General features: G+C 34.9%; 1 protein-coding gene across 1 annotated transcript; it reads right to left on the bottom strand.

The window, feature by feature from the left end:
• Positions 1-10,608: 10,608 nt before the first annotated feature.
• Positions 10,609-12,253, bottom strand: LOC104608597 (mitochondrial uncoupling protein 5-like). The gene has a single exon (XM_010274630.3). It carries the CDS (start codon positions 11,832-11,834, stop codon positions 10,854-10,856), a length of 981 nt encoding a protein of 326 aa, XP_010272932.1. The 5' UTR covers positions 11,835-12,253; the 3' UTR covers positions 10,609-10,853.
• Between the last annotated feature and the right edge of the window lie 383 nt (positions 12,254-12,636).

The raw sequence follows: 12,636 nt of genomic DNA, 5'->3' as shown, positions 1-12,636 counted from the left end.
AATTCATGTTTTAATAGAGAGTTCATTTATAAAATAATATTGAATATACTCCCTCTCAGTTGTCTCATGTTTTGGAGTAGTAAATGATAATTCCAGAAAGCGAATTCGAAGAATTTTAGATGGCAATCTGCAGGTGAGGGGTGGAGATTTTAAGGCATAGGGGAACCACGACTCCCCTCAAGACCACCACCCCTTTCTCTGCCCCTCGTTTAGGGGAAGTGACACCCCAAGGTTTTTAAAATCGGACGGGACGGGGAACCGTTCTGGGTCCGGTTCCCGTGTCAAACGGTCTGATTGTCTGATTTGAATGGATAGCTTGTCCTGATAAAAAAATTTAAAAATTTTAAAAAATTCAAAAGAATGGCTAAAACAGTTCTTGGGTCAAATGGTTTGATAGACCCAGCATGTGGATATGTTAAGAAAATACATACAAATTTCACAAATAAATTAATTATATTAAATTTAAAGTTAAAATAATTATATGCAAATTCATAATTTTTAATTATTAAAACAATTATTCCATTATTAATATTTTTATTCTATAATTTTTCTAAAATAAAAACCATTTTCTGATGTAAATATAGGTTATTGGATTTGATAGATCAATTTAATATTATATTCTTGAGTATTTTGTAAATAATATTTTTATTTTTGTAAATAATAAATATATTATTTTATTTAAATTAAAATAATAGTTTATAATTTATAAAAGTATATAAAAAATTTTAAGATACTTATTATGTGCAGATTTATAAATTTTAAGTACTAAAATAATTATTCTATTATTAATACATTTTATATAAATTTATTGAGATCAAAAGTCATATTTTTATACAAATATGGATTTGATAAATTATTTATTTCATCAGTTTATAAAATATCAATTTATTAAAATCAAAAATTATGTCAAGTCAATCCCCGAACTTCAAAACATGTATTTGCACTAATATTTTTATATTTTTACTCTTTTTAAATTGAGCACCAAATTCGCCCTTTTAACTTTGTTTTCTTCTTTTCTTCTACCAATGTCGTATGTCTTGTTGAGAAATAATGGTGAATAATGAATTTTCGTCCCAACCATCTGATCATTTCATCTTATATACTTCTGAAGTGACTCCAAATATGCAAATTCAGAGAATCCAATAATGAGGAAGCCAATAACGTACATTAATTTTGGTATGGAAGAATTGCTTTCTGAAATCTTGTGGTTTAGCATTTGGATCATAGTAAAAACCGTTTGACAGGAGTTCAGACCAATCGGTACTATTTGACCTGAGAATCAGTGGGCAAACTAGTTTTATTTTTGGGCTGGTTTTTAAAACCATGAAAATAAAAGTAAATTTACACCATTGTGCTTTTTTTTATATGTTCAAATATTTTGATCAATGTATTTGTTTTTTGTACTATACATATTTGTATTTGTACTCGTTCCAAACAGAGCATGGATTTCATTGGACCAAATTGACTTGTATTCCCATAACCATAAATAAAACTCAATAAATTGTTGCTTTTTCAATGAATCGGACCTCTGCCTCCTCTTTGGAACCCTAAGGTCTTCATTGCAAGCTAAGATAACAACATGGTGATTGCTGAAGGAGTGCTTACAAAATAAATAAATAGTTAAAAGATCACTACAACTAAGGCAATAGTGTACTGACGTGCAATTCAATTAAATTTCATGTTCTTCTGGTCCCCAGAGATTTGTTCACCGCTATCTATATCTATACTACCATTGTTGAATTTGGTCCTTTTATTATAAGGGTAAAAATATATAATTTTAGCTACTATTTATATTAAATTTATTCAATTCCCTCTTATTAAGTCTTACATTTAAAGTATTAACTTCTATCATTCTCATTAAGAGGGTGTTTTGTAGTGTGGATGAGAAATTGGTGAGTGTGGAATGGTCCACACCACACCCTGTGGCAGGGACCAATCCACATCACACCACAGTCTACAATTGTTCTGAACTATGGACAAACTGTGTGGATTGGACCCGTCCACACCTACTGTGGCGTTCTATAGGCATGGTGTGGACCAATCCACACCCACACTTTTTGCTTTAATGTATCTCATATACATTTTATGAATGATCTACACAATTAACCATAAATATCTAATTTTTGCATTTTATATGATAAATATATTGAAAAATGCATCAATGAATTAATATTAACCAATAAAATATTATTTTTTTATAAAAACAATAGTAAAATAATTAAAATTTTAAAAAATATTTAAATATATTATTTTATTGATAAAATTAAAAAAAATTAGGTAAAATAATTAATATTTTATTAACAAAAATATTAAAATGTGAAACAGACAATAGGGTTTCATCCTTTCAGGGAGAGTGTGAAGGGATCAAAAATAGATTGTGGGCGGGCCTTAACCACGAGTTTTTGTCATGGATGAGAAATTGGGGTGTGGACGGGACCGGTCCACGATATAGCGTGGACCGATCCCGTCCACAGCCAACCAAATAGGTGTTCATCCCGTGGGTTTCGTCCACGAAATGAACATGGTGCTGAACATCGCCTAAATCCTATATGTACTACACATTAAATAAATGAGTTTTGTGGACTTTTCTTGATTAAAACACCCTTGCTTTTTAATTTGGTCCTTCTCTTGCCATGAGGACAAAAAGTATAACTTAGGTGTCGTTTGATTGCACTTTTTAGAGGTCTGAATCTAAAAATGCTACTTTTCAGACCTCACCTCTTGTTTGCTTTTACCACTTAAAATTGGTCTGAATCTTATTTTCAAATTTGAAAGTAGTAGACCTTGGGTTGGCTCTTAACGTGCTCAAACGCATTTCAGAGCTGGTGCGTAGTCCAAAATATCTTTACAATATTTTGGAAATGACGTGAGTTACCCCTGATAACCCCAAACCCAGGAAACCTAAACATTCGACCTCTTTTTCTCTCTCGCTCTCTCTATCTATCAGCCCTGTCTTCCCACTACTACCGCTACAAGTTGCAGCGGCAACTCTCTCTCTCTCTCTCTCTCTCTCTTCGCTCTGTCTTCCCGCCATCGCTATTGCAACTTGTAGCAGCGACTCTCTCTCCCCTATCTTCTCTTGCTCTCTCTCTCTCTCTCTCTTGCTCTCTCTCTCTCTCTCTCTTGCTCTCTCTCTCTCTCTCTCTTGCTCTCTCTCTCTCTCTCTCTTGCTCTCTCTCTCTCTCTTCGCTCTGTCTTCCCGCCATTGCTGCTACAACTTGCAGCAGCGACTCTCTCTCCCCTATATTCTCTTGCTCTCTCTCTCTTTCTCTTTCTCTCTCTCTCTCTCTCTCTCTCTCTCTCTTTCTCTCTCTCTCCCCTGTCTTCCGACCACCACCACCGCCATTGCAACATGCAGTAGTAGTGATTCGATGAATAATAATAATATTTTTATTAATTATTAATTATAAAGTATTTTTATTAATTATTAATTATTTTAATATTTTTTATTAAACTTACCTGTGTTATTTATTATTTATTAATTATTAATTATTTTTATTAACTAGTAATTTTTAATTATTTCATTAATTTTTAAAAATTATTTTAATTTTATTTGTGTAAATTATTAATTTATTATTTTTTTATTTGTATTGTTTCAATATTATTTTGAGGTTGAAAATTAGTTTTTATGAGATAATGCAAACTGAATTCAACATTTCCAAATAGTATGTTTTAGGGGTAAAATAGTAAAATCAGTAAATTTCATATGGTAAAGGGTTGATCCAACACAAACAAACTTATGGATTCAGATCCTCTAAAAAGTAGAAAAGCATCTATGCCTCTTTTCAAATTTCAGACATTTAATATCTTTTAACTTTTCAAATCTGATTTTTTAGATTTATCAAACGCCACCTTAAACTATTACTTTTCACTTCATTCAATTCCCTCTCATGGTATTGAAACTCATTTTCCTCCCTAGATCTTTTAGTTGAAGTTTTTTTTTTTTTACTAATAAATTCTACTAATTAAATCTATGCCACATAATTTTAACAATACAAAACCGATGTGTTCAAACCTAACATGAAAACTAAACTATTTGTTTGTATTTGTGGTATATATATACATAGTTCAACTATTTGAATCAAATGGGTCAATCAATGGTCTCCTAGTTAAATAATAAATGCTTAAAACTCTATACTACATATAAAAGTGTGGATTAAGAGAAAGTTTTTCTGGACTAAAATTACCATCTATTTGTAAGGGTTGAAAATGTAACTTCAATCATTACTTTCCACCTCATTAAATCCCCCTTCATTATGTCTTATACTTAATGTATTAACTCTGATTTTCTCTTATTAAATCATATATTTAAGTTATTTTTCACTAATAAATACTACTAATTAGATCTATGTCAATATTTTTAACAATATAAACCTATATATTTTAAAACTGACTCAAAAACAAAATCATTCTTTATCCACGTAGTGGCTAAGCAATTCAACCATCCGAATCAAGTTGATTAACATATAAGGCTCCGTTTGGTTTGCGGGAAAATTTGGATGGGATGAGAAAGTGTGCAAATTTCACTTTCTACCGTTTGGTTATACAAGGGAAAATAATGAGAAAATTCATTTTCCCATGTTTTCTTGTGGGAAAATAATCAGAGGTAGATTCGAATTTTTTTGTCACCTTCTGTCTTTTTTCCCCTAGTTTGCCTTTTTTGTTTTAAGATTTCCATCCTTGTAGAACTCTTTCTCTCTCTATTTACATAGTCACCTTTGCCATATGCCAAAAAAAAACAACTTTGGATGAACCATTTACAATAAAATACATATAGAAAAAATTAATGATTCAAGTAATTGGCATAATAAAGGCTAAATAAACAAAGGTGCTAAGAACGGCCATGAAGGGAAGCTAGAAGTCCATAAACTGAAACCAGATCCCAGAATAAATTTTCAAACATCATTATCATTGTTATTTTGATAGTATGGTAGAATAAAAGACTTTATTAGAATGACATATATTTTCTACCAAAAAAACAAAGAATGAAATATATTTATTTAAATGCCTGACATACTAAAAAAGAAGCACAAATGTGGTGTTAATGGTTAACTTATTCCTTTCCTGCCAAGCTTATGCATATTCTAAATTTGCATCATCTGGTACTTCATAGCTCTAGTTACTTATTTTGACCCCTAAATGTGTGAGCTTCCAAAGACCTATCAATTTAAATGAAGATCAATCCCTAACACAATCTCTCCTGGTACTATTGATTATAATCATAATCTTGGAGGCCTTCTACAAGAACTACCATTTTTTTTCTTTTCTTATGGAAAAGTTCAGAACTGCCATTTTTCTCTTTCCCTTCATATGCAGGTCAAATCTAATGCTACATATGTATAAAGTAAAACAAACAAGTCTAAAGTCAAAACTTGAATTTTGTGAATTTTTACATAATAGGGCCTAGGGGGTATTTCAGTTATTTAATTTTCTGCAGGTTTCAGCCCAAGTGTTTTATTAGTTGTGTTTTAAGTTTTAGAGTCATTTTTTTCAATAAGCAACAGGGTGAATTTCATTAAATAAGAAAAGAAACCACACTTGCTCAGAACCAAAGCAGGTAGGAGAAATTACAATAGATTCTCAGCACAGGCCAAAGAAAGCACAAAAACAATAGAATATAATAACCTTTTACAAATTACAATCTTGCGAGGGAATCAACTAGCATATTTGCACTACTGAGTGCCCAGATGAATGAGATGTTCAAGCTGACACGTTAGGAGTGATCCAATCTCATTAACTGTCTAAACTGCCAAGGTATTTGTTCTTGAGAATTCATCCAAAAAATGACTGCTTGACAATCCCCCTCAACCACCATATTCGATAAATCCCTACTGGCCTATCAGTTCAAAGCCTTGAATTAAAGTCAACAGTTCTGCCCTAGAGAATTTCCAAACCCAGATGGCCCTGAATAACTGAGAATTACATTGTCACCAGAATCCCTAAGCACTTCTCCCTGAGGGAATTTAATTACCTGATCAATTTTCTTGCTTTCATTTAAATTCTACAGATGCAGCTGTTGATCGTTCCCTATCCACAATCCAGTATTTTCTTTTGGAAACCTTTCTCCACACTTACCACCCATCAAGGCATGCTCAATCCTTTGAATTGAGGATTTTTCACCAGCTGAAACATGAATCCTCTTTCACTACTTTGCATCAACGATGTGGTTTTCAACACACCCAGAGACTTGGATTTGTTCAACAATCTAACAACATGCATTCTCATTGCTAGACTTGAGATCTAAACAATACCCGCTCTTTGCAATTGGCTTATGGTGGTAGAAGCCCTAACCCTCCTGGTCCTGGAAGAAGAGGAGGAGCAAAAGTTCAACCAGAGGGATGGCAAAGCAAGAAGAGTCAAGAGGAAGGTATCATCACTTTGGCTGAGCTTGGCCATTATTGAATATTGATTGCTCCTCAAATGGAGATGGGAGGTGTCTCTTCGAGAGGGTCTTGGGAAAAAAAGACAAAACAGCAACACGGGCATTGCAGCTTGTGGTAGAGCCAATTTTCGTTGCAGTAGCCGAACTAGTTGAGATTGAATAACGAGTACCAACAGGTTCCAAATTGCAAAGGAAACTTTCTTCGAGGTCAACCACCTTTACCATCAACAGCCTCTTCTTGGCAATCTTCCCAACACACTGATCCGCCAGCACCTTCAACTGATGCATTACCGACGGGTCCTCTGGCAGCCCGATCCAGGGATCGAACAGAGGAGTGAACTCAAATTGCTTGATAAGTGGCAGGGCTCAATCAACAATAGAAGGCGGGTTGTAGTTCACGTCAATGACGTTCCTGCCTCTGATAATTTCCAACAGTAGGATCCCAAAATGGAAGACGTCGCTCTTGGTACTGAGATTGTTCAACGCAATTCAAGCAACGAGCCATCAATCTTGATGGCCCCATCGTCTGATCGGCCATGTAGAAAATGAGTGTGGTCTTACCACCACTCAAAAACGCCGGAAAAGTGACCGGAGATATGAATGTTGGAACATGTCTGAAGTAAGTAGATGGAGAAACGAAGGAGCTTTGTGTTTGACAAGCCTCGATAATTTTTCCCACAAAGGTCCTCGACTTTCCTTTTCTCATTGAGGTTGCATTGATTTAGTGCGACCCCGCATTCTTATTTTTGGGATTCCGCATCCCACGTTTTTTCCATCCCATTCTCCTATTTCCTTCAAAACAAACAAAGAAAAAAGGAATGTTTTTAGAATATTCCTTTTTTTATCATCCCTATCCCACAAACTAAATGGAGCCTAAAGTCATACTTAGGTAATAAAATTTGTTAAATAGAAATAAATATAGAAAATTATAAAAATATAGAAAAAAAGACATATTTATTATGACTTTATTAATTAAATTAAAAAATAAGTATAATAAACAAGAATTATTTTTATTGACAATAAAAATGAAATACATAATTTAGAACTAACCAAAAATGAAATTATTTTATTGTTTGGCAAAAATTAACAGTTCTACTTTTGGGTCAAATGTGTTAACCTTTAGTGTTATAAATAAATAATAAAAATTAATAAAATATAAAAAAATATAAAAATACATAAATTTTGCCAAAAAAAAACATTAGGCACATGTATAATATCTTATATTTATCATATTAAACAAAAAATAAGTGTGACATATCAGAATTATTTTTACGCTCAGAAATAAAAAAAAATTATAGAAAAATTGAAGATAACTATAATTCTATATTTACACTATCATTAAAAATATGAATAAGATTGTGGAACTTTCTTTTGAATAAAATACTCATTTTTAGTCTCTATTTAATTGTGAGGTATAAATTGGAAATTGAATTATTACTTTTCACCTCATTTAATTCACTCTATTTAAATCTTACATTTTTTTGATAAATGAACAAAAAAAAGAGACACCAAAAAATAAAACATTACAAAAAGAAGAATCTATCCAAGTAGGTAAGCTTGTCAATGATATTTGAAACTTCACAACTCAATCTGATTATCTATTTGGATGAGGTGTTTATATAATTAGATTTGGATTTTGCGATTTGCATCTAATTAATAATATAAAACAAAAAATATAAACCAAAAATAAAAAAATACATAAAGTTTATAGAAAATTTTGGATACATTATTATTATCATTATCATCATCTAGAATTGCCACATGCAAAGCACGTGCATAGTTACTAGTAAATAAAAATATAAAAATTACAAAAAAGGCACATCTCTAAAATTATATATTTATCATATTAAACAAAAATAACTATGATAAATAAGAAGCATTTTTATTAAAGATGGAATATGAAATATAAAATTTAAAATCACCTAACACAAAACCATTTTCCTATTCAAGCAATGGGTCAATGGTTCAACCTTTTAAGTGAAATCAATCAACCCATATTGTATCAATGTTTTCAAAACCGGACCGGGCCGGAGGGTCAGACTGGAAAAACTAGGAACCGATCACCTGACCAGCTCCATTTTACCCCAAAACCACTGTTTGGCCAAAAATTGTTGATTTGGTCAGTGAACCACTAACCCGGATGGTCGAACCGTTCGACCTAGGAATGGTTTTTGGTCGCTTTTTGGGTTTTTTATTTTTTATTTTTTGTCAGAGCGGGCCATCCGGTAGGACCATTCGACCTTGAGAACCGAACCCTAGAACGGTTCCCTGTCTGGTCCGGTTTTAAAAACCTTGGTATGCGTTTTATCATATTAAACAAAATCAAATGTGATAAGTAAGAGTTATTTTTATTAATGATAGAAATAAAATAAAATTTGAAACTAACTAAAAAAAGAAACACTATTTTTCATATAATTTGTGGTCAATCACCCATACGAGTACAAATTGGGCAAGCTCAATCTAAGCCTAGACCAACACAATTTGCAATTTTAGACAAACTAACTTGGATTTTGGTCCTTGGGTCAGGCCTAAGCCTAAGCCCAAGGTAGCTTGAGCCTGACCTATATACATACATAGACACATATTTGCTTACATGTATACATGCATGGGGATAAATAATTAACCAATCCAAGCCTGAGCCCAACCTGAGTACATCAAATTTCAATACGGGCTAGGCCAAGTTGGACAAATCAAGCTTGATCCTTGGATTTGAGCCTATTGGGCCTAGTCGCCTAGGTTGAGCACAAATTCAGCTCAATCTCCACAATTTGCACCCTAATAATCTAATCATTTAGGTAACATGGGTCAATCAATGATGTCCTAATTAATAGATAAAATTACAAAACCAAAAATATTGAAAATTTATAAAACATTTGGCATATCTCAAATATTATAAATTTGTTATTTTAAACAAATATAAGTGTGATAAACAAGAATTCTTTTTACAATTAATTATGGAGATGGAATAGAAAATCTAAAATTTTCTAAAAATGAGATTGTTTTCTCTTTCAAGTCAAATAGACTAACATATGATGTCATAATTATATAAAAAATAGATAGAAATGAAAAATATAAAAATACAAAATTTTGTGAAAAGGTTTGGTACACATCTTTAATATTATATGTTTATCATATTAAACAAAACTAAATATGATAAATAAGAAGTATTATTATTAATAATAAAAATAAAATATAAAATTTAAATCCACTGGCATGCCATTCTTTAATTACTTATCTATTTTAACGGATTTTGATAAAATATTGAAACTATTATTGCTATCTAAAATTATTGCACGTACACATTTACTTGTTTAAGAGAAAGATGAAAAAAAAATATCTAAAATACCTCATTTGTTCTTTGGAATGCCCTTTTCGTCATGTTGATACCTTTTTAGATCTCATTCCTCTCAGTCTCAGCTCATTCAATCTAAAATGGGCAAATTAGGCAATGTTTGGCATCAATGATGATTTTTTTGAAAATCACTGCCATCTCAATGTTACGTCTGTTTTAGAGGAATAGACATTGAAATTTTTATTTGGTTGGTTGATTTTGATGATTTCCTGATTTCTAGCTAATTCTTTTTTTTTTTTTTGAGAATGGCATGATATTGAATAACTTTAATACAAAAATAATTGGCCCTTAAGAATCAGTACCAAACAGACTCAAAACCGATTTCTCAAAAATCAGCTTATATGACAAAAATGATATCAAATAACAAGATTTATGGATTTAAAAAAAAATAAAAAACATTAATTTCAAAAATCACTCAGAATCATCATGGATGCCAAACATCACCTTAATGACTTCATCATCACCATTAATCCCATATTCCCATTAAAAGGGGAGCTAAGTGTCTAATTTATCATTCTTTTGTTTGGTTCATGGGTGACGGAACTACCCTCAACACCCAACGCCCCAACCCCAAAGCAGGATGTAAGCGGGAATCGATCACATGTTGCTTACGCAAACCACCCCGATACCTTACCAGCTGACCCAGTTGGCACCTCTTCATCTCATCCAATCCTTCCTGGTTATTTGGTTATTCCTTTTCGTGCGGAATTTTAGGCCCTACACAGCCCAATCAGAAGGAAGATATGGACACACGCAATGACTCCAACAAAATGCTTTGTCCCAGACCAAGAACCAACCCTACTAAGCGCCTTCTCCATGTGGCAACCACAAGCTGTACTAAATTAAAGATATCAAGAAAGAAAAGGACAACAAGTTTTCATCCTGCCAGGTTCTATGCATTTCTACTTCATTTCATCTCAAAAAAAAAAAAAAAAAAGAAAAGAAAAACCAAAAAATGGTCAATAGAGCCTCCTTGTTTCCCATTCTTCAGGAATCAGGAATCTAGTAATAGTTATAATCATAACATAAATAAAATAATAATAATAATAATATCTAATTTTTAATCTTTATTTTGATTGTTTCTTCGTCATCATCATTCATCACCGTCGTCTCTCCAAATTAGAAATCCTTGAGAATCTTTCGGACCTGTTCCAGGGTCACGAACAGCACCACCGTGAACGGCCCCTGCCTCGATATCGTAGGGATGAACCCCTTGTACAGCGCCATCGGCCCCTCGGCCCTCACTGTCTTCAGTGCGCAATCTAACGCGCCGGAGTAAGGCGGCGCCACCCCTGCCTCTACCTTCATGTTCATCACCCTCGTCTTGATCACATCCACCGGGTTCGACGCCACCGAGGCCACAAATCCCGCCGCAAAACTCGCCGTCACGTGGGTCCCAAGCCCGTCCCTCATCAGACCGTGTCCCAGGATCGACTCCTTGATCTGATCGTATGATGCCAGCTGCGATGCAGTCACGATCATTGCACGGTTCACCGTGAGAGACGATCCGCGCCACAAACTTGTGATTCCCTCCTGTTTCAACATTCTCGTGATGGCATCAACTACGCTCTTGTAGTTGCGTCGTTGGGCGGGGGGAAGGCGGCCATCGGCCTGCATTCGAACCATGGCAACGTCGGCTGGGTTGCCGACGGCCGCACCAATTCCGCCGGCTATTAAGCCAGCCGCTATCTTGCGCACGAGTGGCATATTGCCCGAATTAGGGTCGGACCATCTTTGCTTCATGACATCGTAGAGACCCATACGCGTAGTGGAGTAGAGTGTTTGCCGCAGGACGGTGGCCGAAACGCCAGAGTAGAGGGCAGCGACGCCTTCTGTTTGAACAATCCGGATCCCGACGGAGATGGGGCCGACGCGCGGTGCTGGAGGTGGTGGTGGCGGCGCGTGGAGTGCAGCTTGAGCCGCAGCGGCCGCGGAAGGCGTGTTGAAAGCGAATGCGGGGCGGAGAGTCTGGATGGCTGGGTTGGGAACGTGGGTTTCACCCTGGAGCTGCATCCGGACCTTGATGAGGTCGAGAGGATGAGTGGAACAGCCTGCAACGATCGAGGCAATGCCTCCTTCAACGAAACCCTTGAGGCCCATCTTGATTTGTGTATTGCTCTAGCCGAAAATTGTGGTTTCGATTGGAGAGACCAACTGGACGATGAAGAAAAGAATGGGGTTTTCTAAGGCTAAAATTTCAATTTGTTTTTTATTTTCTACGAAAAAGGATTAGGGAAGAACACAGAAGGAAGCAAAATTAAAGAGAAGACACGTAAGACCAGTTGGAATTAGGGTTCATCTCACTGGAAACCAGGAGATGAGAATGGAGGCCGAAGGCTATGGAAGAAGAATGAGGAACAGTGGGCCTCTGAGACATATGCTGTGAGGAGAGACGATGAAACGATAGGAGTGATGGTTGGGAAGGAAGAGAGAGATGAAGAGTATTTATAGGCAGAACCGCAGAAGACGGGGGTCTTCAGAGAGAGAGAGAGAGAGAGGGAGAGAGGAAAGGGGAAGGAAGGCTGAATTGGGTCTCTAGATGAGTAGATGCTAAATTACGCGGCCGCGTCGCGTAAGTATGACCGGTTACCGGTTTCCACATTGGAGTTTGACCTGCTTGACTTTGACACTAAAAAAATTAAAAACAAAAACAAATTTCTTCTACTCATTCCTTCCTTCTTGGTAAAGGGCATTGACGTGGCAGCGTAACCAAAATTAAGTGGATTAGATCACCATCGGATACCGATCGGACGATGGCTGTTAATTAATTTAATTTAATCAGATACCGATCGGTAAAGGGCATAGATGTCAATGGCTGTTAATTAATTTAATCACAAAAAAAATCTGTGAAAATGTCAATGGCTGTCTCGTAGTCGTTGAAAAACGTTTACCTCTGACTCAG

Source organism: Nelumbo nucifera, chromosome 1 (assembly GCF_055504915.1).
Source record: "Nelumbo nucifera cultivar China Antique chromosome 1, China Antique-T2T, whole genome shotgun sequence".
NCBI lineage: Eukaryota > Viridiplantae > Streptophyta > Magnoliopsida > Proteales > Nelumbonaceae > Nelumbo > Nelumbo nucifera.
The sequence above is the reverse complement of the archived record's forward strand: the minus strand, read 5'-3'. Positions and strand labels throughout refer to the sequence as shown.